We start from the raw sequence: 23,557 nt of genomic DNA on the forward strand, positions 1-23,557 counted from the left end.
TGATAGTCGGAGTATGTTGTCTGTGGTGGCTCTTCCTTTTCTGCAACCTGCTTGGTGGATTCCTAGGAGGCCCACTGATTCAATATGGTGTGGCTGTGGAGGCTTATGGGGCGGTAGCTTGTGGTATTGTGTGGGTCATTTCCTGGTTTGTGTATCATGGTAACAACTGCAGTCTTCCATGGAGAGGGAAAATGACCGGTTATGAGGCAGGTGGAGAAGAGCTGTCCAAGGTGCTGGAGGTAGGTGACAGGTGCTTGTTTTATGAGTACGGTGTCGGCTTTGTCTCCCCCTGGTGCTTTGTTTTTCATATTTTTCAGCTGCAGTTGTATTTCTTGAGTGGTGACTGGTTTTATTAGTTGATGGTGCTCTAGTCTCGCCACCAGACAATGAGAGATCTCCGCCTTCTGATAGTCTGGGGACACTCCTTTCTAAAGTGTGTTTAACACACCAGCGAAAACGGTCGGCAACAAAGCAACGCCTCTTGCATTTTTGAAAAGGACACGCCTTCTCAGAAATGTGCGCTCCCCCTTTTCTCATCCGCAAGGAAACAAACACACAGAGAGCTTGAAAATGGATGCCGAGAGATTTAACTCCATTTTATCAAACGTGTGCTCATCTGTGAAGAAAATATTTTTTCCAGCGGATGTGATTGAGCTAACTGGAGTAGTTTCATGTCGTATCCGACAACGGGAGGCTTTTAACAGATGACGTCCTGATGTTAGCTTTGCTGCTGCTGTTAGCTGTCCCTGTCAGCTGCAGCCACTGATGCTTTCTAGACATCATGATTTCCCAAAATCTAAATAGATAGCACACATAGCAACACAAAACTGCTTTGCTAGCTCAATCATGTTGTAACTAAGATATCCGCTGGAAAAGATATTTTTTTCATGGACCGTTTAATGAGTTATTACCTATTACAGACACCGCTAACGGCTAACAGGGCTAACAGCTAACAGTTAGCCCAGCTAAATGTGCACACAGAAATAGTAATGTTTGTTCAATCATTGTGTTTATAGACTTTACAAACATCGGATTAGTCTAAACGGTGATACAGTGATATGAACAAAGTGCTATATATTTATATGTATATATAGCTAAAAGCTCTGGTGGTTTTCTACCCGGAAGTATTTCTAAACAACAAGGCGGTTCCCTCTATAGTCCGGCCATACGGACGAGTCATGGCCTTGTAAAAGATTATGTTTGTTTCTTTTAGTTGGCAAGAATGTGTCGCTGCAAATGCGACAAACATCCACTAACTTTGACTGCGTTTTCTGCGAGCACGGCTGAGCCATTTTGTACCGCTACACGTGTTTCTAGTGGGACTATGTTTACAAGCACAAGAGTTCAGCGAGCCATCGAAGGACCGCCCTGCAGATTTACTATTGGTTCTGCAACGTAGGGAGTTTTTTTAAACTCTGAAATTGCATCCGCCCATCTAAACACAAAATCAGGGAGAAAGTCATCAAGCAAAGCGTCTAAAGACTGACTTGTGAGTCTAATGGTGCTCTGTATTGTGGTTGGCTGTGGATGTGTGTTTTCTGTCATGCTGTGCAATTTCTTTGTCGACTGTGGTTTTCCATGTCTGGTCAAAATGTGGGTTGCTTTGGGGGTCTGTTGATTTCTGTTTTGGTGTGGGGTGATCTGAACCTGATGAATTCTCTGTGCAGTTTCCTTTTTTGTTGTATGAGCTGGAGGAGGTGAGGGGGTTGTGTCTGTGTCACTTCTTTGGCAGATGTTTGGGGTATTGTTTCCTCTCTGGCTTGGATGAGAAGTTGACTTGTTGCTCGGTGGTCCAGACCTTCGGTGGTGGTAATGAGAGGGGTGTCCTTTAGTTTTTCTTTTATGTTTGTTCTGTATGTTTCCCAATTTGCTGTTCTGTAGTTGTATTTCTTTCTCTGGGTTGCTTGTAGATTAAAAGAGAATGTGGTGAGAACAGATGGTCACTGGAGAGATGGTTTGTGGTGGTGAAGTTATGAAGTTTTATAGCCAGGTCAGGAGAGCAGATAATCAGGTCCAGGATGTCTGTGTTGCCTGTTGATGGGGATATGTAGGTGGGTTCATTTATATTGATAATAGACAGATTTGTGTCAGTTAAAATCTGTTTTAGTGCTGTGCAGTTTGATTTGTTTTTTGCGATGAAAGTCTGTATGCTTCACGTTCAGATCACCCATTGTGAGGGAATATCTGGTGTTGGAAATGGCTATGAACAGAGCTGCTGAGGGTTTTATTCCAGGGGCACAGTAGATGCTAGTGAGTGTGATGGGATGATATGAATGAATTGTCATTTTGGCTGCAGCATACTCGTTTCCCTTCAGTTCGTCTGGTGGGAGGTTGTAGTCGATTTCGGTGTACTCAATATATTTCTTAACGAGGATCACCACTCCACCTCCACGTCCTGTCTGCAGTTCCTTTCTGATGATGTTGTAGCCGGGGATCTTAAGTTGCGATTTGGTTGTGAGGATTTTTTCATTTATTGAATCCACAGAGATGTTGTTGTCGCTGAGTATTTGGATGAGTTGTAGGAAGGTGGTGAGATTCATTATGAAGAGTGTTAGAAAAATAGACAGAAATATTGCTCTTTGTTGAAGTGTGTGGGAGTGGGGGGTCATATACTGAAGTGTGTGCTTCCTGATGCTTTTTAATACTTTTTTTAATACTACTCTTTTTTCCTGTCATCTATGGTGTGTTTTTTGAGGTTGTCACAGAGATGAGTGAGGTGGTTGTGGTCATTCAAGTGCAGGCTGGGGGGGTTGGTGGTTGTGGAGGGTTTTCTGTCTGAGGGTCTGGTGGGTGGTGGCTTTTTGGTTGATGGGATTATGTTTGACAGGTAGACAGAACAGGACTTGGAAGCAGCAGAGTATTCTCCACCACAGTTGGCATATTTGGCTTGTCACATCTCAGGCAGATGGCTTGGTTGGTGCAGCTGGTGGAAATGTGGTTGAACTGTTGGCATTTGTAGCATTGTTTGATGGTGGGTGGGGGCTGAGCCTTCTCCACTCTGTACTGGAACAGGTAGAAGCCTTCGTGGAGAAGGCCAGCAGCTTGATCTGGGTTGGTGAGGCAGATCTTGATGAATGTGTTTGGCTGCTGGGTGGTTTTGCTGACGATTCTGTGGATTCTGGTGATGCTGATGCCTTGTTTTTCCAGTTCAGATTTGACCTGTCCCTCTGTGGTGTTTGTGGATGCTGTTGCTGACCAGAAGTTTAGAAGGGGGTTTAGACGGGGGTGTAGTGTTGGGTTTGTGCGCCAGCCTGCAGTTGAATTGTGCTCTGTTAAATGCTCCTTCAGGCCATTGGGAGAGGACAGAGTTCAGGGAGGGGATGTCTTTGGGGAAGATGAGGAGGTTGCCATTTCTCATGGGAACCAGTTTTTGGAGTTAGGCTTGTGGCTTGAGTTTTTGGACTTCTTGGAGGATGGATTGGTTGGTTGAGAAAGGGTTGTTTTGGGTTTTGTAATTCTCTGTTACAACAGGTGTGATGTCTTGGTGCTCTGATGACTTCTGTCTTGCTCTTTTCCTGGGACTTGTGTTGAATGCTTGGTATATGTGCATGTTTGCATTCACTATGTCTGAATTCTGGCAGAGAGTGGTGGAAGCGGGGTCTGTGGGTCGTGTCCATTCAGCAGAATCTGTTCCATGGTGGTCAGCATGGATTGCATCTGCATTGTGGCACTGGTGAGGGGGTTGAGGGTGAGCTGGTTGATTTGGTTGAATATATTTTTGATTATGAGGTTATTGATTTTCTCAGTGGTGGGAGGGGCTGGTGTCTCGGCAGAAGTAGATGGATTTGAGTTTGTTGAGGCGGTTGCTTGTTTTTCAGCTTTAGGGGGTTTGGGTAGTTTAACAAGTTGCACATTTTTTTCTTTTCTTTCTTTCTTTTCTTTTGTGGATGTATTGCTTACTGCTGGGTCACTTGGATAAATAGTGTTCTTTCTGTCTTGTGTGATTTTTTTGGTTTGGGATCTGGCACCAGTTTTTTCCTTTGCGATAATTTCTCATTTGCTCCTAAAGCTGTTGCCCAAATGTGTTTTCTCCCCTGTGCATTTGTTGATGGTCGTGCTGCAGCCATTGTTTTCCTTAACTAGAAATGGGGATGGGGATGAGTGTATGTGTGTTGGTGTGTGTGTGTGTGTGTGTGCGTGTGTGTGTATTCCGCTGCTTAGAATACGGTGAGTGTGTAATGAAGACAGACGAAGGGTGAATAAAATAAATAAATAAATAACAAATAAAAAGACAGGCCAATGTAAGTGCACAGTGAACCAGTGTGATTTAACAGTAGAGATGTGCCTTGGTCCCCATATGTACCTGTATTTCAAGGGGTCATTTGAGGTGGTTCAACATCTGAACAGGATCCTGCGGGATGCCTCCCGTTAGAGATGTTCTTGGCACGTCCCACTGGTAGGAGGTCCTGGGGCAGACCCAGAACACGCTGGAGGGATAACATATCTCATCTGACCTGGGAACGCCTCAGGGTCCCACAGGAGGAGCAGGAAAGCATTACTGGGGAGAGGGATGTCTGGGGTGCTTTGCTTGGCCTGCTGCCCCCGCGACCTGACTTCGGATAAGCGGATGAAAGTGGATGGATGGATGGGGGGCGAATTAGAGATTGCTTAAAAAATTATTTTACATGCCACATTTACTTCTATTTTTCCATGTAAACTTACCAATGAATTTATAGTGATCACTACCTTTCTGTTACCTTCCTTTTCTCAGACAGACATCTCTTAAAAACATGTTCAAGTTTCTGCGTGTGATTAATCATAAAAAACAAGTTGACCAAAAACAGGATATTTTTCTTTTATTGTTGGCAGCTTTTACATTCTGACAAGATGAACTGTAGATCCAGTGTGAGGCCCGCTCAGTAAATCAACATGAGAAATAAATACATACATAACAAATTAATAATCAGGCCAAACAGTGATGGTGACCTTTAATAAAGCAGCTCAGGATAAAAGAAATAAAAAGGCACAAATGGAAACACATGAAAATTTAAGTCTCAGAGGGTTGAACACATAACCTCCTAAATATATAAATAAATGACACAAAACCATTTCATCAACCAATATTTAAATAATTTGATCAAAAATGAATCAATATAGTGTTTCTAATATTTCGTCCACCTCAGAAAGGGTTAATCTCATTTTCAAACTGTTGTTGGTTCAAATCTGATCAGAATCTGGTTTCTTATTTCAGTGTGAACGCAGTCTGAGATCAGGTGACATGAAGGGACGGCTGATCTGGGATCTGTATCGCAGTGAGATCAGTGAGTTCGCCTGCTGTCTTGTGTCTGACCTGGGTGTTCTGCTTTCATGAAGCTGGTTTAACGCAAGGAGACACTGAGCATTATTTCAGATTCACTAAGATCACTGTCTATAACCAATTATTTTATGTGTGAAGGTTAGTAACTGCTGATGCTGCATTCACTGTCACTCTGTATGTTTCAGATTACACCTGAGAGAAAGGGCTTCTCCATCTCTAAAGCCAAGTTCAAACCAAAGATTTGCGATGACACGAGTTGAAACAGGCAACTCCTTGCAATGTGTTGTTCTGCAGCGTTGTAAAAACCAGCTGGTTCTTACCGATGCAACTAGATGAGATGGTGTATGATCTCTATGCAACAACTCTCTGTAATTCTGTTCTGATTTGCAGCTTTTCAGGCTTATTTTGTGGCAGACTATAATTTGTAGCTTCTTAAAATATGAATGAGGATAGTGATAGTGAGACACTGGCTACAGTTGTATTTGCAGTCGTGATGAAACAAAACCAGCATCAGATGGACTGTATTCATAATCAATATGCCACAATAATATAAATAACCAGCGCCAATGAATCAGTCAATGAGAATGTGTGTATGTGAGGGGGGTGAGATGCAGCAGCAACCCACTCTTTGACACTGGCACACCACAAGGACCAAAACAGGAGGCTCAATGAGTACGGAGCACCTGCTGCAGAAAGCCAACACGCTGTCTGCTGTCATTTTGACTTGACCAGTGGACTTGACTACGTGACAGTTGGCTGTTGAAACAGGTGACGTGGGTTGAAGGTGACACCATCAGTCAGCTTGAGTCGAGCTCAGACCTGCCAGTTCACACCCCTGCAACTTTTCTCTGCAACATTCTGAAACAGTTTTGGCTTGTTGTGAATCTTTGGTCTGAACTGGGCTTTAAACCATACGTCTTCAACAGGGGCTTCCGGAACCCCAAAGGGGGTCCTAAGCATTCTGTTTTTTTTTTTTCTTTTCAAAATTAAAATATGTCTAAAAACATACATTTACATGAATCCAACATATTTTGCTTTCTGTAACAACTTATCTGTCACGTTCCTGAAAAGGAAATACAGGTGAAGACTGCAGCCTGAGGCTGATCTGGCCTTCTACCTGACAACCTCCATCTGCCCAGTTTAACATGCGACTCAGTTTTATACTGTACATGTTGAAGGGTCTCCCTGCTCTGTATTTCTGATAGCTAAAGGCTCCTTGGCCTGAAAAACAACATGATCCAAGCTGCTGAACGACGACCATAAAAAACGCGAAACAGCACAACACTTAGTTTGTTTGAAACCTGGAAAACTTAACAAAACATTTTACCATAATGTTTATAATAATTTACACACACTTTTATTGTCTTAAACAAAAACCTATTCCATTTAATTGTGTTTTTTACTAAATGTGACTTCTGCTCACTTCAAAGTTTTGGTGGAACTTTAATCTCGGTGAACTAAGTTTCTGTTGATTATCTGCTTCATGATACGGGTTTTAATTAGGACTCAGCAAAAACAGGACACCCAAAGAGAGATGGACGAAGCTACAGACTCACATGGCTATACAGACTCCTACAAACACATCTAAGCTTACTGCTTAATGTGAAATAAAAACATGTTTAGATGATTCAGGACCAGAGAGTGAATCCATGGGACTTCAATCTGAACCAGGATCAGTCTCTGCAGACCTCTGTCTGCTTTGTTTTACTGTGAAAAACGCGCTCTTATTTTGGTGACTTCCTGAAACTTTTTTTCAGAGGTCAGGTGATATCGGGCTGATATGGGGTCAGAGGTCAGGTGATGATGATGGGCTGATCGGGGGTCAGAGGTCAGGTGAGGTCGGGCTGATCTGGGGTCAGGTAATGTGAGGCTGATCTGGGGTCAGAGGTCAGGTGATGATGGGCTAACCAGAGGTCAGGTGATGTGAGGCTGATCTGGGGTCAGAGGTCAGGTGATGATGGGCTGATCAGAGGTCAGGTGATGTGAGGCTGATCTGGGGTCAGAGGTCAGGTGATGTCAGGCTGATCTAGGGTCAGAGGTCAGGTAATGTGATGCTGATCTGGTGTCAGAGGTCAGGTGACAGAGCGTTGTGTTTCAGAGCAGCAGGTTGAGGTCGGCCAGCAGAGCATCCACATCAGCAATTGGAGCTCTCCAATAATTGAAGGACGAAAACTCAGTCATCTCCTCCTGCAGACAGACAGACAAACAAACAGGTTGTCATGAGCAATAGGCTCAGATTTCTGTGTCTGACACAAAAACATGTCAAATAGGGTGCAGGTTAAAAAGTACAAGTTACTCTTTAACCCCCAAGTGGACATACATAGAATCTTCAAGAGCAAAGAAAAGATCTTACAAATGTAAAACACCAAAACATTAAACTTAGCTAAAGAAGAAAACATAATATGTTTAAATAAAAATAATAATGAAATTGAACAGAGAAAATCAGCCTCACCTCCTCATTCTGACTCCTCAGTGAGGACGACTTGTCTTTTCCTTTGACGCTATTGGCTGGCTGGCAGTCGGTCAAACCCAGGTCCTCCAGCTCCGACAGGTCAAGCGCCGGGATTGGCTGCCTCCAGAAGAGGAAGGAGTCGTATTGGCTGTTTGACTTCTCAATCATGTTTCAATCTGAGAATAAAGAGACATGAACATCACCTGAAACATTCATTGTTTTGTCAGTGAAGATTCTCAGTCATCCAGGTCATGGTAATCATAAGTGCTATATTGTAGGACTTGCTTGCGTTTCTTGAAGATGTTTCGTCTCTCATCCAAGAAGCTTCTTCAGTTCTGAATGACTGGTACGGAGTTGCAGGCTTTAAACCCTGTGTGGGTGTGAAAACTTGCAGAGTCATAGGAGTCACATGTGAGCTCTTAGTTTGAGAGTGCTTAAGGTCACAATGTGAGTCTTTGACCCATCTGGCCACTATGTGAGTCGTTAGGGTCAGGTGGGACCAGGGGTGAATGGGTGTGAGGTCGTCTGGGGAGGGACCCCAAGACTGCATTGTAGGTGGGTGATAAGTTGTGTTGTAGGCCACCCCCTCTGTTTAACAATAATCGTTCCAGCTTGACGTAGATGGCTTCTTTTACTTCTCTTTCAAACCATCTTTCTTCCCTGGCCAAGATGTGCACATTGCTGTCCTCAAAGGAGTGTCCGTTCTGCTATAGATGTAGGTGGACAGCTGAGTCTTGACCTGAGGAGCTGGCTCTCCTGTGCTGTGCCATGCGCTTGTGAAGGGGTTGTTTTGTTTCCCCAATGTATAAATCTGTGCATTCCTGGCTGCACTGAACTGCATACATGGTGGCCAGATGGGTCATCGACTCACATTGTGACCTTAACGACTCTGAAACTAAGAGCTCACATGTGACCCCAACGACTCTGCAAGGGTTCCCACCCACACAGGGTTTAAAACCTGCAACTCCGTACCAGTCAGTTAGAACTGAAGAAGCTTCTTGGATGAGAGGCGAAACGTCTTCAAGAAATGCAAGCAAGTCCAGTTGCCTACGATATAGCACTTTCGATTAATTGTTTTCTGTCCCGTGGGAGGAGACGGCATGAATATAAAATGAACATAAAAACACAAAAAGAAACGAGAAGACTTTCTAAGTGCTGCTGCTATAAACACAATGAAATTAGGGTCATGCGATGAAAGCAAAGAAAACCCAAATCAGTAACAACAGTGATCAGATGAAGAGCTGAATAAATAAGGAAGTGGTTTGTATTAAGATTCTTTACTGCAGTACAAGTACAAATACCACACTATGACAGTAGTCAGATAAACATAGTGGAGTAGAAGAGAAAGACTCAAGTAGAGTAGGGTTGCAACTGTATGAGATTTTCACAGTGTGAGAATTGTCTCAGAAAATATTACAATTTCATGGTATCACATTATTACAGAATTTGGTGCATTTTTTTTCAATATTGTAGATAAACAAATGTACACGGTATGATAACTGTCAACTTTTATATCAGTGGTTCCCAGCTAGGGGTGGGAATCAACAGAGGAGTCACGAGATAATCTTATTGTGATATGCTGAGTACTGCGATACAAAATATTGCAATATATTGCCATTTATCGCCTTTTTTCCAACTGCAAATTATTTTCCCAAAGGAAAACTTTGTCAACATCAATTTTACCTCCTAAGATGATGGAGTATGTGGAAATTGGGGGTTTAGGTGGCCGCCAGTAGCTAACGCTAACGCTGGATGGTGGCGTGTGAGGTGAGCCATCATGTTCGTAGTATTCCCAGAGTATTTTATACTCATATGACACTGCTTGCAAATCACACGTGTCATATCTAAATCTTCCTTTCCTTCTGTGTTAAAACATCCAAAATAAGTCCAGATATTGGATTTAAATGCTGACAGTCCATTTCTGATTTCTTTCTCTGATGCCTCCATCTTTGTTTTGATGAACTTCCTGCCCAGCGATGCCAGGTGGGAAATGTAGGATTATATTACCAGAGACTCAAAATTATCGTATTTTGAGGGAAATTATTGTACATCCGTCATAACCAAAATAACAATCCTACTGATGCGCTATAGGCAATTATACAACAGTTAGTTTCGACCGAGTAATTTGATTGGACGAGAGGCATGCCGTACGTGAGTGCTGATATAGAGTATAACATCACTAGGACATGTAACAGTAAAATCACTCCGCTCACAGATGTTATAAATATAAATACAACCATTAATTAACCAACTGTCACACTCGCTACATTGATGCAAACTGACACTATAGCGTTACACCAAGAATATGGATATTTTCCCCAAAATTACATTTGAATCAAATTATGAGTGGTCGTCAGGAGAGGACGAGGAAAAGGAAAGCCAGGAGTCTTCTGTGCAGACCTCCAGGTGTGTTTGTGTAACATCAGACGACCTCGACAAACTGGAGAGGAGCAAAAATGAAGCGAACACGGTCAGGAATTATCAATGATCATCTGATGAGGTACTGATGAGGATGAGGGAGAGTGGAAGCTGAATCCGGCCGTGCCAACATCCAGGTTTGCCAACGTTTCATCAGCCGAACTGGACGAAGTTACACAGCTGCAGATCAATGTAAATACAAAGTAGCTTGTGAGTTCCTGGCGTGTGTGCTGTGTTGCCTGGCAACGGACTGGGGGAAATGTTTGTTTTCGCGGAGCTACATAACATACTTAAATAATTTTTTTCATCACCTTTTGTTAACATTTCCTTACTCAGCATTGCTGTTTAAGCTGTTGTTGAATTGTTGTATAAAAGCAATATCACACTTGAGGTCGTGACGTTGTACTGAATATCGTCACGGCTGTAATTGTCTTCGCAATCAATCATGTCTTCGCAATCATAGGTCATAGGCACAGACCGAATCACAGCCGTGATGATATACATTACAACATCACTCCCTCTAGTGTGATATTGCTTAAATATAGTCACTCTAGTGTTTACTTTTTTTCCATTTTCCTTGCTTCTGTTTTTCCTCTTTTTCTTCTTCTTCTTCTGTTTTGAATCTCATTCTTGCTTGACTTCCTGATGGGTCCTAGCGCCTCGTGGGGTGGGTACAGCTGACCATTCAGCCAATCGTGTTCATTGTTCAGAGACAAACGTCACCCGTATCTCATGCTAAGCAAAGTGCGATTGGCTGGAAACATGTCACATGGGAACAGATGCCTTGAGGGCTCACAAAAAAAACTCCGGCATACTGATTACAACCACACATTCATGAAACGGTCAAATTATCGTACATTTGGCCTTTTTTGGGATCATTGATCGTACATCGTACAGAGGGCCAAATTATCGTACAAATACAATAATTATCGTACACCTGGCAACGCTGTTCCTGCCAAATGCCACTGATCGAGACCTCTGCTGACTTCGGCAGGAAAAAAAAACATCAGCACCATCTAGTGAACCAAAAAAGCAACTGATTTTATTATTCTAGTACCAAAATTTTGATTAAGTGTATTTGCAAAAATTAAAGATAATAAAAGGTCGATACTTGGCGTTGATGTATCGATGCAATATCGCCATGCATTGTCGGGTAAGTTTGCTGTCTCTGTCAAGTAGCTGTCTGTTAGTCACTCACTCAACAGCAGGAAACAACATTTCAGTATAAAAGCTCTGTGCCAGAAATTCACTGTACTTAAAAAATTAAGTGTTTTTTTTTTTTTTTACAAACTTGACTTTTACATGTTTACAGGTCACTAACAGTCCATTCAAAATGGACCTGTGACCCACCAGTTGGGAACCACTGTTTTATATCACAGTATACCTAGACAGAGGATCATGTTTTGCTTTTCATACAGGATGTAGTAGAGCAGTGGTTGTGATCAGATTATGGACCTTGTCCACTTTTGTGTCAGGATTGGCTGCAGACTGACTTGGCAGAGATTGCTGCCATCTTGTTTTTTTGCATTGATTAGTGTATTGTAAAATACACTACATGGCACAAAAAATGTCTATGAACGAGGACAACAGGCCTAAGTTAAGAAGAATGAAGTATAAGGTCAAGTAAATCCAAAATGTGACATCCTCATATTAGGACACAGGGTCTCAGGAGGATATACTGTTGGGTAGTTTAAATCTATAATTATACATTATCATTTACTAGTTGATTATATTTTGTATTATTGATCAGAGTCTTTGGAAAAACGTATGAAAAAACAAAAGCAGTGGAGTAAAAAGTACGTTTCCCTCTGAGATGTAGATTAGTATACAAAGTCTATAAAGCAGCATAAAATGGAAATTCTCCAGAACAAGTACCTCAAATGTATCTACATTTTAATGACAGCAGTTGCAAAGTATTCTGTTTCTATTTAATACTGACTGCAAACAACTACTAATATTTTTAACATCACAATTCGTAATCAGCCAGAGTGCATAAAAGCAGCAATGGTCTAGGCTGGGCCCCCAATGTCCTCAAATCCTAGAAACACCCCTGGTAGTTGAAACGTAAAGTCTGCTACATAATAATGTACAAATTTAACGTATCCACAGTTTGCAGCAATGTACAACGCCGTAAGTGATTTAAAAGCTGTCCGTCTCTGTCTGTCTGTGTGAGGTCAGTAAATTTCCACTGACTGAATGCAGCATCGGTTTATTTTAAACCTTGTTTTGGTTTTATTTTTAGTGTTTGCAACTTCAACAGGCTGTTTACAGACGACACACAGAACTGCACTGAAATAATAAACATTACTTTGTTTATCACAGTTTCACCACAACACCGAAAAAAATTTAACTCAATCTTAAATTAAATTTTTATACTCCAAAACAAAGACATGACTCTTCTTTTATTGAACGGCCTTCAGATTCACAGTAATTCAAGTTTAAACCTACAAAATAAATTAAAAATAGTATATATGCTCTGACAAGAAGTGCACAGTTTAACTGACATGCATTTCATGAAAGTCAATGTAAAATTATATTTCAATTAAAAGTGCTGAATTTAACATTACAGCTAAAACTGAACAAAAACGACACAAAAAGGGACTAGATAAAGAGTCAGAACTGAATATTGATAAGATATCTGTGATTAGAGATCAATGAACGGCTCACAGATCGGTCTCTCCCCGATTAAATCACAACAGAGCTCTTCCACTCATCCTTTTTATAGCACCGATAATAGAAAGCCTCTCAGTAGCTCATAGTTAAAAGGAGTTCATTTTATTTTAATTCATTTTTAAACTGATTTTAGATAATTTCTATCAAAAATCTGAATTTTTAAATTATATATATATATATATTTACATATATTCCATCCATCCATTTTCATCTGCTTATCCGGGGCCGGGTCGCGGGGGCAGCAGGCCAAGCAAAGCACCCCAGACGTCCCTCTCCCCAGCGTTGCTTTCCAGCTCCTCCTGGGGGAGCCCAGGCCAGACGAGATATGTAATCCCTCCAGTGTGTTCTGGGTCTGCCCCGGGGCCTCCTACCAGTGAGACGTGCCCGGGACACCTCCAGCGGGAGGCGCCCAGGAGGCATCCTGATCAGATGACCGAACCACCTCAACTGACCCCTTTCGACGTAGAGGCTCTACTCTGAGCTCCCTCCGGATGTCCGAGCTCCTCACCCTATCTCTAAGGCTAAGCCCAGCCACCCAACGGAGGAAACTCATTTCAGCAGTTTGTATCCGTGATCTCGTTCTTTCGGTCACTACCATAGGTGAGGGTTGGGACGTAGATGGGCCAGTTAATCGAAAGCTTCGCCTTGCGGCTCAGCTCCCTCCTCACCACGACGGACCGGCGTAGCGCCCGCATCACTGCAGAAGCCGCACCGACCTTCTGATCCATCTCACGCTCCATTCTACCCTCATTCTAACTTGTTAACAAGACCCAGAGATACTTGAACTCCCTAGCTTGAGGCAGTAACTCTCCCCCAACCCATCAGAACTATATAACATATAATATTATATGATATATGATATATCATATATATTATATATAGCCATCAGAAGATGGGTACACTGTGGTCATTAAGGGATGGACACAGTCAGCAACAATACCCAGGTAGGCTGTGGTGTTTAAACAATGCTCAGTTGGTACTAAGAGGCACAAAGTGTGCCAAGAAAATATCCCCCACACCATTACACCACCACCACCAGCCTGAACCATTGAGACAAGGTAGGATGGATCCAGGCTTTCATGTTGTTTTTGCCAAATTCTGACCCTACCATCTGAATGTCGCAGCAGAATTCGAAACTCGTCAGACCAGGCAACATTTTTCCAATCTTCTATTGTCCAGTTTTGGTGAGCCTGTGTGAATTGTAGCCTCAGTTTCCTGTTGTTAGCTGACAGGAGTGGCATCTAGTGTGGTCGTCTGCTGCTGTAGCCCATCTGTTTCAAGGTTCGACGTGTTGTTTCAGAGATGGTCTTCTGCAGACCTTGGTTGTAACGAGTGGTTATTTGAGTTACTGTTGCCTTTCTATCATCTTGAACCAGTCTGGCCATTCTCCTCTGACCTCTGGCATCAACAAGGCATTTTCACCCAGAGAACTGCTGCTCACTGGATATTTTCTCTTTTTTGGACCATCCTATATAAACCCTAGAGATGGTTGTGTGTTGTGTGTTTCTAAAATACTCAGACCAGCCTGTCTGGCACCAAAGTCACTTAAATCACCTTTCTTCCCCATTCTGATGCTCAGTTTGAACATCAGCAGGTCGTCTTGATCATGTCAGCATGGCTAAATGCTTTGAGTTGCTGCCATGTGATTGGCAGCAGCTTTTAATTAATTTAATTTTTCATGTTTTATTTTATTTTATTTCAAATTATAATTCAGATTTTTGTTTGTTGTTTTTAAAGTTTAATGTTTTGTTTCCTTTCTTGTAATATTTTCACAATTTTTACCTTTAATTACAGCTGCAGGTTTTTATAGCCTATTTTAATCTGAGGACATTTACCTTCAGGGAGTGGTCCTCCACCAGTCACTCAGATATATATTTATATGTCGAAAAATATGTTTATTTTTACTCTTCCAGTGGGTCTATAACAGAAACTGGGTCATGGCGTCTCTGCAGACTGAAATAAACCTCAAACACTTCACTGACTCATCGCCGATAGCCTGACACTGATGGATCCACCTGCAACCAAACCTCATTCACATATCTGTGGATTTTAGGTTCGGCTGGTTTCACAGCGAGGCAGGCCGATTGATTTTAGGGCGTTGACACAGATTCTTACCGGCTGATGACCGGCCGTTTGATCTGTGACAAATCACAGCGATTTATCATTGAATTGGAGAGATCTTAGATTCAAATTCGTCGCCACTATCTCTACGTTTGTGTTAGCCTATGTCTGTTACTGATTAGATGTTTAAACTGATGGATACATTGTGCCATTGATCAGTCTGTATTAGAGGCGTTGGCCCAGTGTTCTGCTTCATCGCGAGCCGATGATGCAGCCAATTAAAACCGATTTTACACGATGAATTACTGACGTTTATCTAAGAAATTAACCTTAAATATTCAAATTGTAACATTAGGTTTGGGTGAACATCATTTTTAAAGCGTTTACTTAGCAGTAGGTTCAATCATCACCGGCATTAACAGAAAGAAATGTTCTGCTCAAAATTATCTGATGAAAATAAACTTAATTCTTACCTTTTCTTGTTTCCGGTGAGAAAATAAAGGTTTGTGTGGTTCCTCTTCTCCGTTGTGTCGCTTCTTTTGTGTCAGTCGCTTCAGACAGTGCCCCACTGATGCTGCAGGTTAAATCAGCTCTGCGCTTGCGTCAAGCTCACCGGAATATACACCAAGGCTTCCGGTCAAACATTTCAAAATATAAGGGAAGTTTCTCTCTTAAGTTGAACTCATTAATTTTGGATGTTGATAACGACACATTATTTATTTATTTATTTATTTATTCACTATCTAGCTATTAGAGACCGTGCACATAAGCTTTACTGTAAATTCTTCAGTTATTACTTTTATCTGTAGTCCCTGAGAGAGTGTCACATGTTCAACATACAAACAAATATTAAATAAAAGTCAAATTAAAGCATTTATTGAAATACAGTTATAAGACATGCAGGGTGATATTGAAAGACCATTTTGATTCGAAAATATCACACAAGGCATCATTTTTCAACACTGGGAGGTAATAATACTAATAATTAAAAACTTTATTCAGAAAGCAGCTCAAAGTGTTATTAAAAAAGAAAAAGGCAGAAAATATAAACAACAGCAAACAAACAAAATACAAACAACATCAACAAAATAAAATTAACAACAACGATACTACTACTACTACTACTAATAATAATAATAAAAGGCAGAATTCCTGCATATTTTAATTCTGAATTACCACTGAAAACTGTAAAATAAATAATAATAATAATAATAATAATATTATTATTATTATCATTATTGTTATTATTATAGGCAGAATTAGAAAAATAAATAAAATTATCATTATTATTTTCAATAATTATAACAATAATAATGGTGATGATGATAATGATAATAGTAATAAAAGTAATCGTCAGAATACATTTCATTAAAAAACAAAACAAAAAAAAAACATTAAAATGTGGAAAGAAAGATTAGGCCTAAAATGAACCTTTCTTTGTTTCTCTTTTGAGCTTTTGTGTCAGTTTTACTGAAACTTTTCATATATTTTCAACATCAACATATTTTTAATATAGTTTAGGCTACTACATAATTCTGAGACCATGTTTTTTTAATCCAACAAAAAGTTATACCTTTATTTTGAAAGTAATATTAGTTTCCGGTTTGTTCGGTATGTATCTCCACACATGAAAAATATTAACATGTCAAGACCAGACAGAATTGGCACCTGCAGAATTACACCTCTGCTGATTTTCTGCAGATTATATTGTCTACTCATTACCAGCAAAATAAAAGAAACACTTAAAAATTAAAAATAAAATAAAATACTTGGCAGAATTCCTGCATATTTTAATTCTGGATTACCACTGAAAATAATAATAATAATAAATAAAGCCGCAAGCTGCTATTCCGGGGTCCAAGCCAGAATGGACCTCTGAAACCTGAAAGCTGGGTAGGATTAAGGCCTTTGACAGTTCATGACCTCTGCATTATAGGTTACCAACTGGTTTTATGTCAATCAGACAGCTGTTCATTCATTAACGTACATATCTCTTCCAGACCACGTTGTTATTTGGAAACACTGTCACTCCCTATTGGTCAACTGCAGAAACATTTTGGGGGCATGCTTTCATGGCTTTGTTAAAAAAATAAAAACAATAATAATAATAACGATGCACAGAATTCCTGCATATTTTCATTCTGAATTACCACTGAAAACTGTAAAAAAATAAATTAAATTGCATTAAACTGAATAATAATAATGATAAAGCCGCATGTGGCAATTCCAGATAAATAAATAAATAATAATGCACAGAATTCCTGCATATTTTAATTCTGGATCACCACTGAAAAGTGTTTGTGCGCTCTGTGTGTGTGTGTGTGTGTGTGTGTGTGTGTGTGTGTGTGTGTGTGTGTGTGTGTGATATTTTATAGTCCAGATATATGAAGAGTTTTTCAGCTTTCTGGGTGTAACAGATGATAAACCTCCTTCTGGAAACGTCTCCAGATATTGATTTGTCATTAAACATCATGCTGAACTGTGTGAGACGGATTTCCATGTCGGAGATGTAATGAGTGTGAGAAGTCAGCAGGAGGAGCTGTTTAACTGGAAACCAACAGGAAACAGAGGAAGAAGGAAAAAGAGAAAAAAATGAAGTCCTTCAGAGAAAAACTGTGGATGTATTTCCTGGTTGGAGCCACACCTCAGAGACAGACAGACAGAGAGATTCAGTCTGCAGATCTCAGTGTGACGTTCGGCTACTCCTCTGCCTCTGAGTCTTCTTCTTCGTCTGCTGGTGAGTCTTTGTGTTTTATCTACTGTAGCACTTTAACATGGAAAAGTTCACCTTTAAACCTCCTTCAGTGTTTCTTATCAAGCTGGAGGGAATAAGACCTCTCACTCGGTCTCACATTCAAGCTTCTCCACAAACCAACAGACAGTAGGGGATGCAGACATCTTATATGACTGAGGGAACGAGTAGAATGAGACTAAATGAAGCCATTATAAGGATTTAAAGTAGGCTACTGGACGAGCAGTGTCCACGTAGTTTTGACCAGGTATATATACGAGGTATGTATGAGCACCAGTAATGGTTTTCTGACAGCTGGGATAAACAGAATTAAATGTTGAAATAAATAATACTTTTACTGACAAACACATTCATTTAAAGGACCTCTGGTTTGTCTTCGTGTGTGTATACTGAGAGAAGCCATTATGAGGATTTTTTTAAATAGTGGACGAGCAATGTCCACATACTTTACGCCATGCTGTGTGTAAGCTGCCATGATAGCAATACTAAGAATAAGTAAAATTTCAAGTTTAAAAATAGAAATAAACCAAAAGTTATGGAGGTTCTGATTTTGAAATAAAATGTAGAGGGGAAAAAAGGACCTTTTTTGAAAAAGAAGCTGTATTTGGTTTGATGAGGGAAAATACTGCAACATTTGTTCTGATGGCTCTAAAGTCTGGAAATCTGGTAGGGGTAGATTTGGGTCGTATAACTAACAGTACAGCTTTGAAAATTTTAGATCACATCAAAAATCACACTTTAATCAATATTCAAAGTCAGGATTTATGAAAAACAAGGGGAAAATGCTATATAGTGTTTATTAAATGTTTTCTATATAAAATAGGCTATATTTTTATACAATGCATATGCGCATATCTTTGATATTCAACTTGTTATGAGTTCATAGATACCAAATACTTGATTGTGCTCCTTACAGTAGATACAGATTAGTTCTTAACGTGCTATATTCAGTCTGCGATTTTCCTGAAATACAATGAAAAACAGTTCATAGACCCTTTTAGGGCCGACATTACAATGACATCATTTTATTAGCTGGAGGCAAAACCTGACTCTCCACCACTATTCTGGCTCCCAATGACACAACAAGACCACATTTTAAGACTCCCATGTAGCCTACAGCCCTGTGGAGGAGAGGCAGGTTAACCTCCAGATAATGAAATAACATCATTGTGACATCGGCTCTAAAAGGGTTTTTACTTCAGTGTTTCCTTGATGTTGGCATAGATACAGCCAAAAGACGGTGCTAGAGGGCGGAGTCAAAATTTTCACACAACAAACCAGGCAACAGTGGAGGAGGTTGTGATATTGTCCCTTTTAGACGGAGGCAGTGTTGTAGACTGTGTTGGTCTGTGCGGCCCCTATTATAACTATTATTATTGATTCATTCTGTTCTGCGATTATTTAAATGTCTTTGTCGTCTCCTATGGTCGTATCTTGTTTTTCTGTGCTACGCTGCCCCCACAGTCTCTGGTGGTTCTGCTCCAATTTTTCTGTACTTGTTTCCACTTACGTATGTATACGGAGACGAGGCAACTGCAAGTCCAGTCATTCCTATGGGAATCTGATATCCAATGTGCCTGCGAAACTCCACCTCTCCGTTGAGTCCAGAATTTGCCTCGAGTATGTTAAAAAAGAATTGAACGTTTGTGGTGGACTTCGACTGTATTACAGTGTGCTAGCTTAGCTAACAGGCTGCTAACTGGCTAACAGGCTATTTTCTTCAATTCAGTTGCCTGTGTTGATCGTCAGTTGAGTTTGTATAATTAAAAAGAACTTGTTTATCTAGTTTGAACGTCATTATGACTCTTTCACCTGTTCATACGTCTTTTTAATTAAATATTAAACAAAATATGCTACGTGCCTGGCAGGTCCTGTTTTTGTTCTGGTAATGTTCCAAGCGCATACTCAAAACTACTGGATGGCAAAAACCCTGGCAAAATTAGCCTCTCCTACACGGCTACAGCTAGTTTCTATCAGGTTTCTATCCATCCGTAAAGAAATGCACTTCCTTGTATTGGACACTAGAGGCATCGTTAGTATATTTATGGATCTACGGACACCAGTCACATACATAAGTGAAAACAAGGTGATAAGCTTTCACAAATAAGAACAATATAAATGCAGAGTGCAAACAGATGGCTCTGTCCGTCTCCATATCTAACATTGAGCACAAATGAGCCCTTAAAAACGAGATGGAAGCCAGCTCGGCCAAGTCAGTCTGCAGCTGACCCGGACACAAAAGTGGACAAGGTCCAAAACCTGATTTTATGGTTGGAACTTGTTTATTTATGATTAAGAATGTCTGTAGTGCTGCACGGTGGTTCAGTGGTTAGCATTGTCCTCTCACAGCAAGATGGTACGTGGTTCAAACCCAGAGTACTCGCATGTTCTACCAGGTTTTCTCCGGGTACTCCAGTTTCTTCCCACAGTTCAAACATGAAGGTTAACTGGTGACTCTAAATTGACCGTAGGTGTGAACGTGACTGTAAATGATTGTCTGTCTCTATGTGATAGTCTGGTGAACTGTCCGGGGGGTAAACCCCACCTCTCGCCCAATGTCAGCTGGGATAGGCTCTAGTCCCCCATGACCCCTAACAGGATAAGTGGTTACAGAAAATGCATGAATGAATGTTTGTGGTTTGATATGGCAACAATTGTGACCAAATTTAGCAACACTTAGGCCTACAAGCTAAGACCCTGCTACTTTGGAGGTACGCGTTTTTTGTTTGAAGACACTTTAATATTGTCTCATTTGAGGACATTGAGACTAAATGTTGTCTTGTTTGAGGACATTGAGACTAAATGTTGTCTTATTTGAGGATATTGGGAATAATTGTTGTCTTGTTTGAAGGTAATGAGAGTTATGATTCAGTTTGGTGGAGTGATACAAGATGTGAGATGCCACTATCATTGTTGATGTTCAGTTGTCCTACACTCTTAACTAGTAAATTTATAGGTAAGACAGGAGACAGAAACGTGCCTTACATTATCATGCATCCAATGGTGCAGCAACAATAATTATATTATATTTTGGTGTTTGGGTGCAGATTTGTGTGTGGAGTGTAAAGGTCAGAGGTCAGAGGGATCAGACAAGCACTGCTGAGATCGGGGCCAACGCAGAGAAATGTTTCAGCAAACTTCAGGAGGTAAAAATATCTTTCCATCGCCCCTTTGCTGCCTGGTTTTTACACTGTCTTTGAAATGTGGTGTTTTCAGTGTGGAGATCCAGATTACAGGTCTAGAGTCAGTTTAGAGGCACGGAGCCGCTGACTGTTCAGATATGTTCTATGAATGTCTCTAAATCAGATTTATCACTGGGCGGGTTTTCACATGTAAGGACTTTGTATTTGAAAGTTACGTTGCATTCATATGCAGTTAACATGTTGTAACTCTGGAAACTCTGAGATCTGAGGGTTTAACCAGAGTGTGAATGGTTGATGTGCTGCCGCCTGGTTGAGGTCCAGCAGCAGATATGTGTCATCAGTCTGAGCTCACCCCTCAAACAAGAACTCGTCTGTCCGTTAAATCCCTGCAGATGTTTTAGGGACTTTCTCACTGACTCAGTGTTTTTGGATGGAGACTGGCCCACGTCTTGGGATTGTACTGTTGCCATGGCAATGTGGACCTGTTAAACCCATGTAAATCTTCTCTGTTGGGGCGTCGGTAGCGTAGTGGATAGTGCTGGCGCCCCACAGGCGATACCTTGCTCCAGCGGCTGCAGGTTCAACTCCGGCTTGCAACCATTTCTGCATGCCCCCCCGCTCTTTCTCTCTCACTCCGTTTCACTCTGTCCTGTACATTAAAGGCAAAAAGCCCGAAAAAAAAATCTTTAAAAAAAAAAAAAAATCTTCTCTGTTGTACTTACAAGTCTTTGGTTCGGCCAGCAGGTCCTGGATCAGTGTTCAGAGTTCACAGCAGAGGGTGTCGACTAGACTCTGACCTCAGTGTTTGTTAGTGTGCAATGAAGTGGACTTGACCTTCAGCCTTTATATCAACACACACACACGCACACAGGGGGAAGTATTATCAGCTGCTCCGCTCACACGTTTAACACAAGATAACACAATGATTTAATCTGCTTATATTATTAAAGTTGAATCGCTCCTTGCTGTTTGTTGTGTTGTGAACTTGTGATGTCACTGTGTTGTCAGACACAGACAAGATGACTAGCTGACTGGTTAATGTGACTTAAAGGGACAGTTTAACATGTGTGTGACTGTGTGCAGGTTTGATGACGCTGTGTTTGTTAAGAGACCAAAAACCCAAACCTGCTCTGTAGACATGAAACTGATCTGAACGTTTCAGAGAGAAAGAAAATAAAGTATTTCACAAAATGAAGAAATAAAAATGATCAAATCTAAGATGGTCTTAAAGGGGCAGTTTGTAGGATTTAGTGACAACGAGTGGTGAGGTTGCAGATTGCGACTAAAGCACGATTTATACTTGCGCGTCAGCTCTATGAGAAGCTTACGCCAAAGCCTATGCACGTGGCCTACACCGTTGTGAGCGTTTGTACTTGTGCAGTGGTGTGTCTGTGTCACTGTGCAGTTACACCTTCAAAACACTAGTTGGCGGCGGGGTTTCTATGAAGTGCTGCAAAGTTTAGTTGATTCAAAGCACACATTAAACATAATAGAGACAATTTCAAACACAAGTGCACAATTCAGCTTCACTATAACTCCCAGGATTCACAGACAAAACACTTGTCTTTTGCTGGACACATTTTCTCCACAAATACAACATGCTAGTGTTATTAGCACAAGCTTATGGCATTTTACATTGTAAAAATTAGCCCCTACTTATATGAAGCCAGGGACAACAGTAACATTTAACAAAGGTGGTGATACAAAATTCGGCTCCATTGCAACTCACAAGGTTCACCAACAAAAAAACTGTCTTGTACTAAACAGGTTTTCATTACAAATACAACATGCTAACGTTATTAGCATGAGCCTATGGTATTTTACATTGTATAAATTAGCCTAGCGACTAGTAGAGCATTCCTCTACTATGAAGCCAGGATAAATCCTGAAGGATAAATAAAAGGATAAACACAAGAAAAAAAAGAAAAATGAAGCCAACACTGAAATGCCACTAGAGGCTGGCTCCAATAGCGAGTAGCGAGTCAATCCCCATAGACCCCCATGTTAAAATGTCCAACTTTACAGGAGAAATAAACATGTTTACAGCCTGGAACAAAAAATCAGTTTTGGTCTCTATAGCTTAATTTTAATATTTATGACAACTGTACAGGAGCTGAATTTTTATATTACTCACCTGTTTAAATGTTATTAAGGCTTAAAGTTACACATAATTAAGAGCTGGGACACTTTGAGTGACAGGTGAGTGCCATTTGTTGACAAGTTGCTACCATTGCGACAGTGGCGATTAGGTAACATGACCATGGTGTAACTCGAGATTGATGGAGTATAGCCATAGCCGTAGCTGTTGATATTTCAGTGTTTTCAGTTCATGAAATTTAACTGTAACATTTTAAGCCTAGATCAGACCAAAGATTCATGATGAGATTAATTGAAATAGGTAGCTACATGCAATGCACTGTTCTGCAATGTTCTAAAAACCTGCCAGTTCACACCAATGCAACTATCTCAGTGCAACAACTCTCTGTACTTCCACTCTGGTTTGCAGCTTTTCAGGCTTATTTTGTGGCTGAGTATAATTTGTAGCTTCTTAAAATATGAATGAGGATAGTGATATTGAGATGCTGGCTACAGCTGCATTTGTAGTAGCTAGTGATGAAACAAAACCGGCATCAGATGGACTGTATTCATAATCAATACACCACAGTAATATAAATAACCAGTGCCAGTTAAACAGTCAATGAGAATGTGTGTGTGTGTGGGAGGGGTATAAGCACATACAGTGAGATGCTGCAGCAACCCACCATCCGACACTGGCACAACGTGGGAACAGAAACAGAGGG

At 40.8% G+C, this 23,557-nt stretch overlaps 2 protein-coding genes across 3 annotated transcripts in view; one reads left to right on the plus strand and one right to left on the minus strand.

Annotated features, from left to right (window-relative positions):
- Positions 1-4,779: 4,779 nt before the first annotated feature.
- On the minus strand, positions 4,780-15,488 carry mllt11 (MLLT11 transcription factor 7 cofactor). The gene is made up of 3 exons (XM_033637362.2): positions 15,335-15,488; positions 7,710-7,885; positions 4,780-7,444 (listed from the first exon to the last, which is right to left on the minus strand). The coding sequence occupies exons 2-3, from the start codon at positions 7,875-7,877 to the stop codon at positions 7,352-7,354; spliced, it is 261 nt and encodes an 86-aa protein (XP_033493253.1). The 5' UTR covers positions 7,878-7,885; positions 15,335-15,488; the 3' UTR covers positions 4,780-7,351.
- A 1,988-nt stretch (positions 15,489-17,476) lies between these two features.
- cdc42se1 (CDC42 small effector 1) overlaps positions 17,477-23,557 on the plus strand; it is a 52,159-nt gene continuing 46,078 nt past the window's right edge. The window contains exons 1-2 of one of the 2 annotated variants that reach the window (XM_033637360.2): positions 17,483-17,598; positions 20,661-20,759. The gene's annotated coding sequence lies outside the window, so the exon portion shown is untranslated. Of the gene's footprint in view, positions 17,599-20,660; positions 20,760-23,557 lie in introns of both variants that reach the window. The other variant, XM_033637359.2, reaches the window with a different exon arrangement.

This window comes from Epinephelus lanceolatus, chromosome 16 (genome assembly GCF_041903045.1).
Source record: "Epinephelus lanceolatus isolate andai-2023 chromosome 16, ASM4190304v1, whole genome shotgun sequence".
NCBI lineage: Eukaryota > Metazoa > Chordata > Actinopteri > Perciformes > Serranidae > Epinephelus > Epinephelus lanceolatus.

Bases quoted from the DNA above. Each gene is read 5' to 3' on its own strand.
- mllt11 (XM_033637362.2), bottom strand. From the start codon at position 7,877: ATGATTGAGAAGTCAAACAGCCAATACGACTCCTTCCTCTTCTGGAGG. The intron at 7,445-7,709 runs GTGAGGCTGATT...GTCTGTCTGCAG, and splicing joins TGAGGAGTCAGAATGAGGAG to GAGGAGATGACTGAGTTTTC.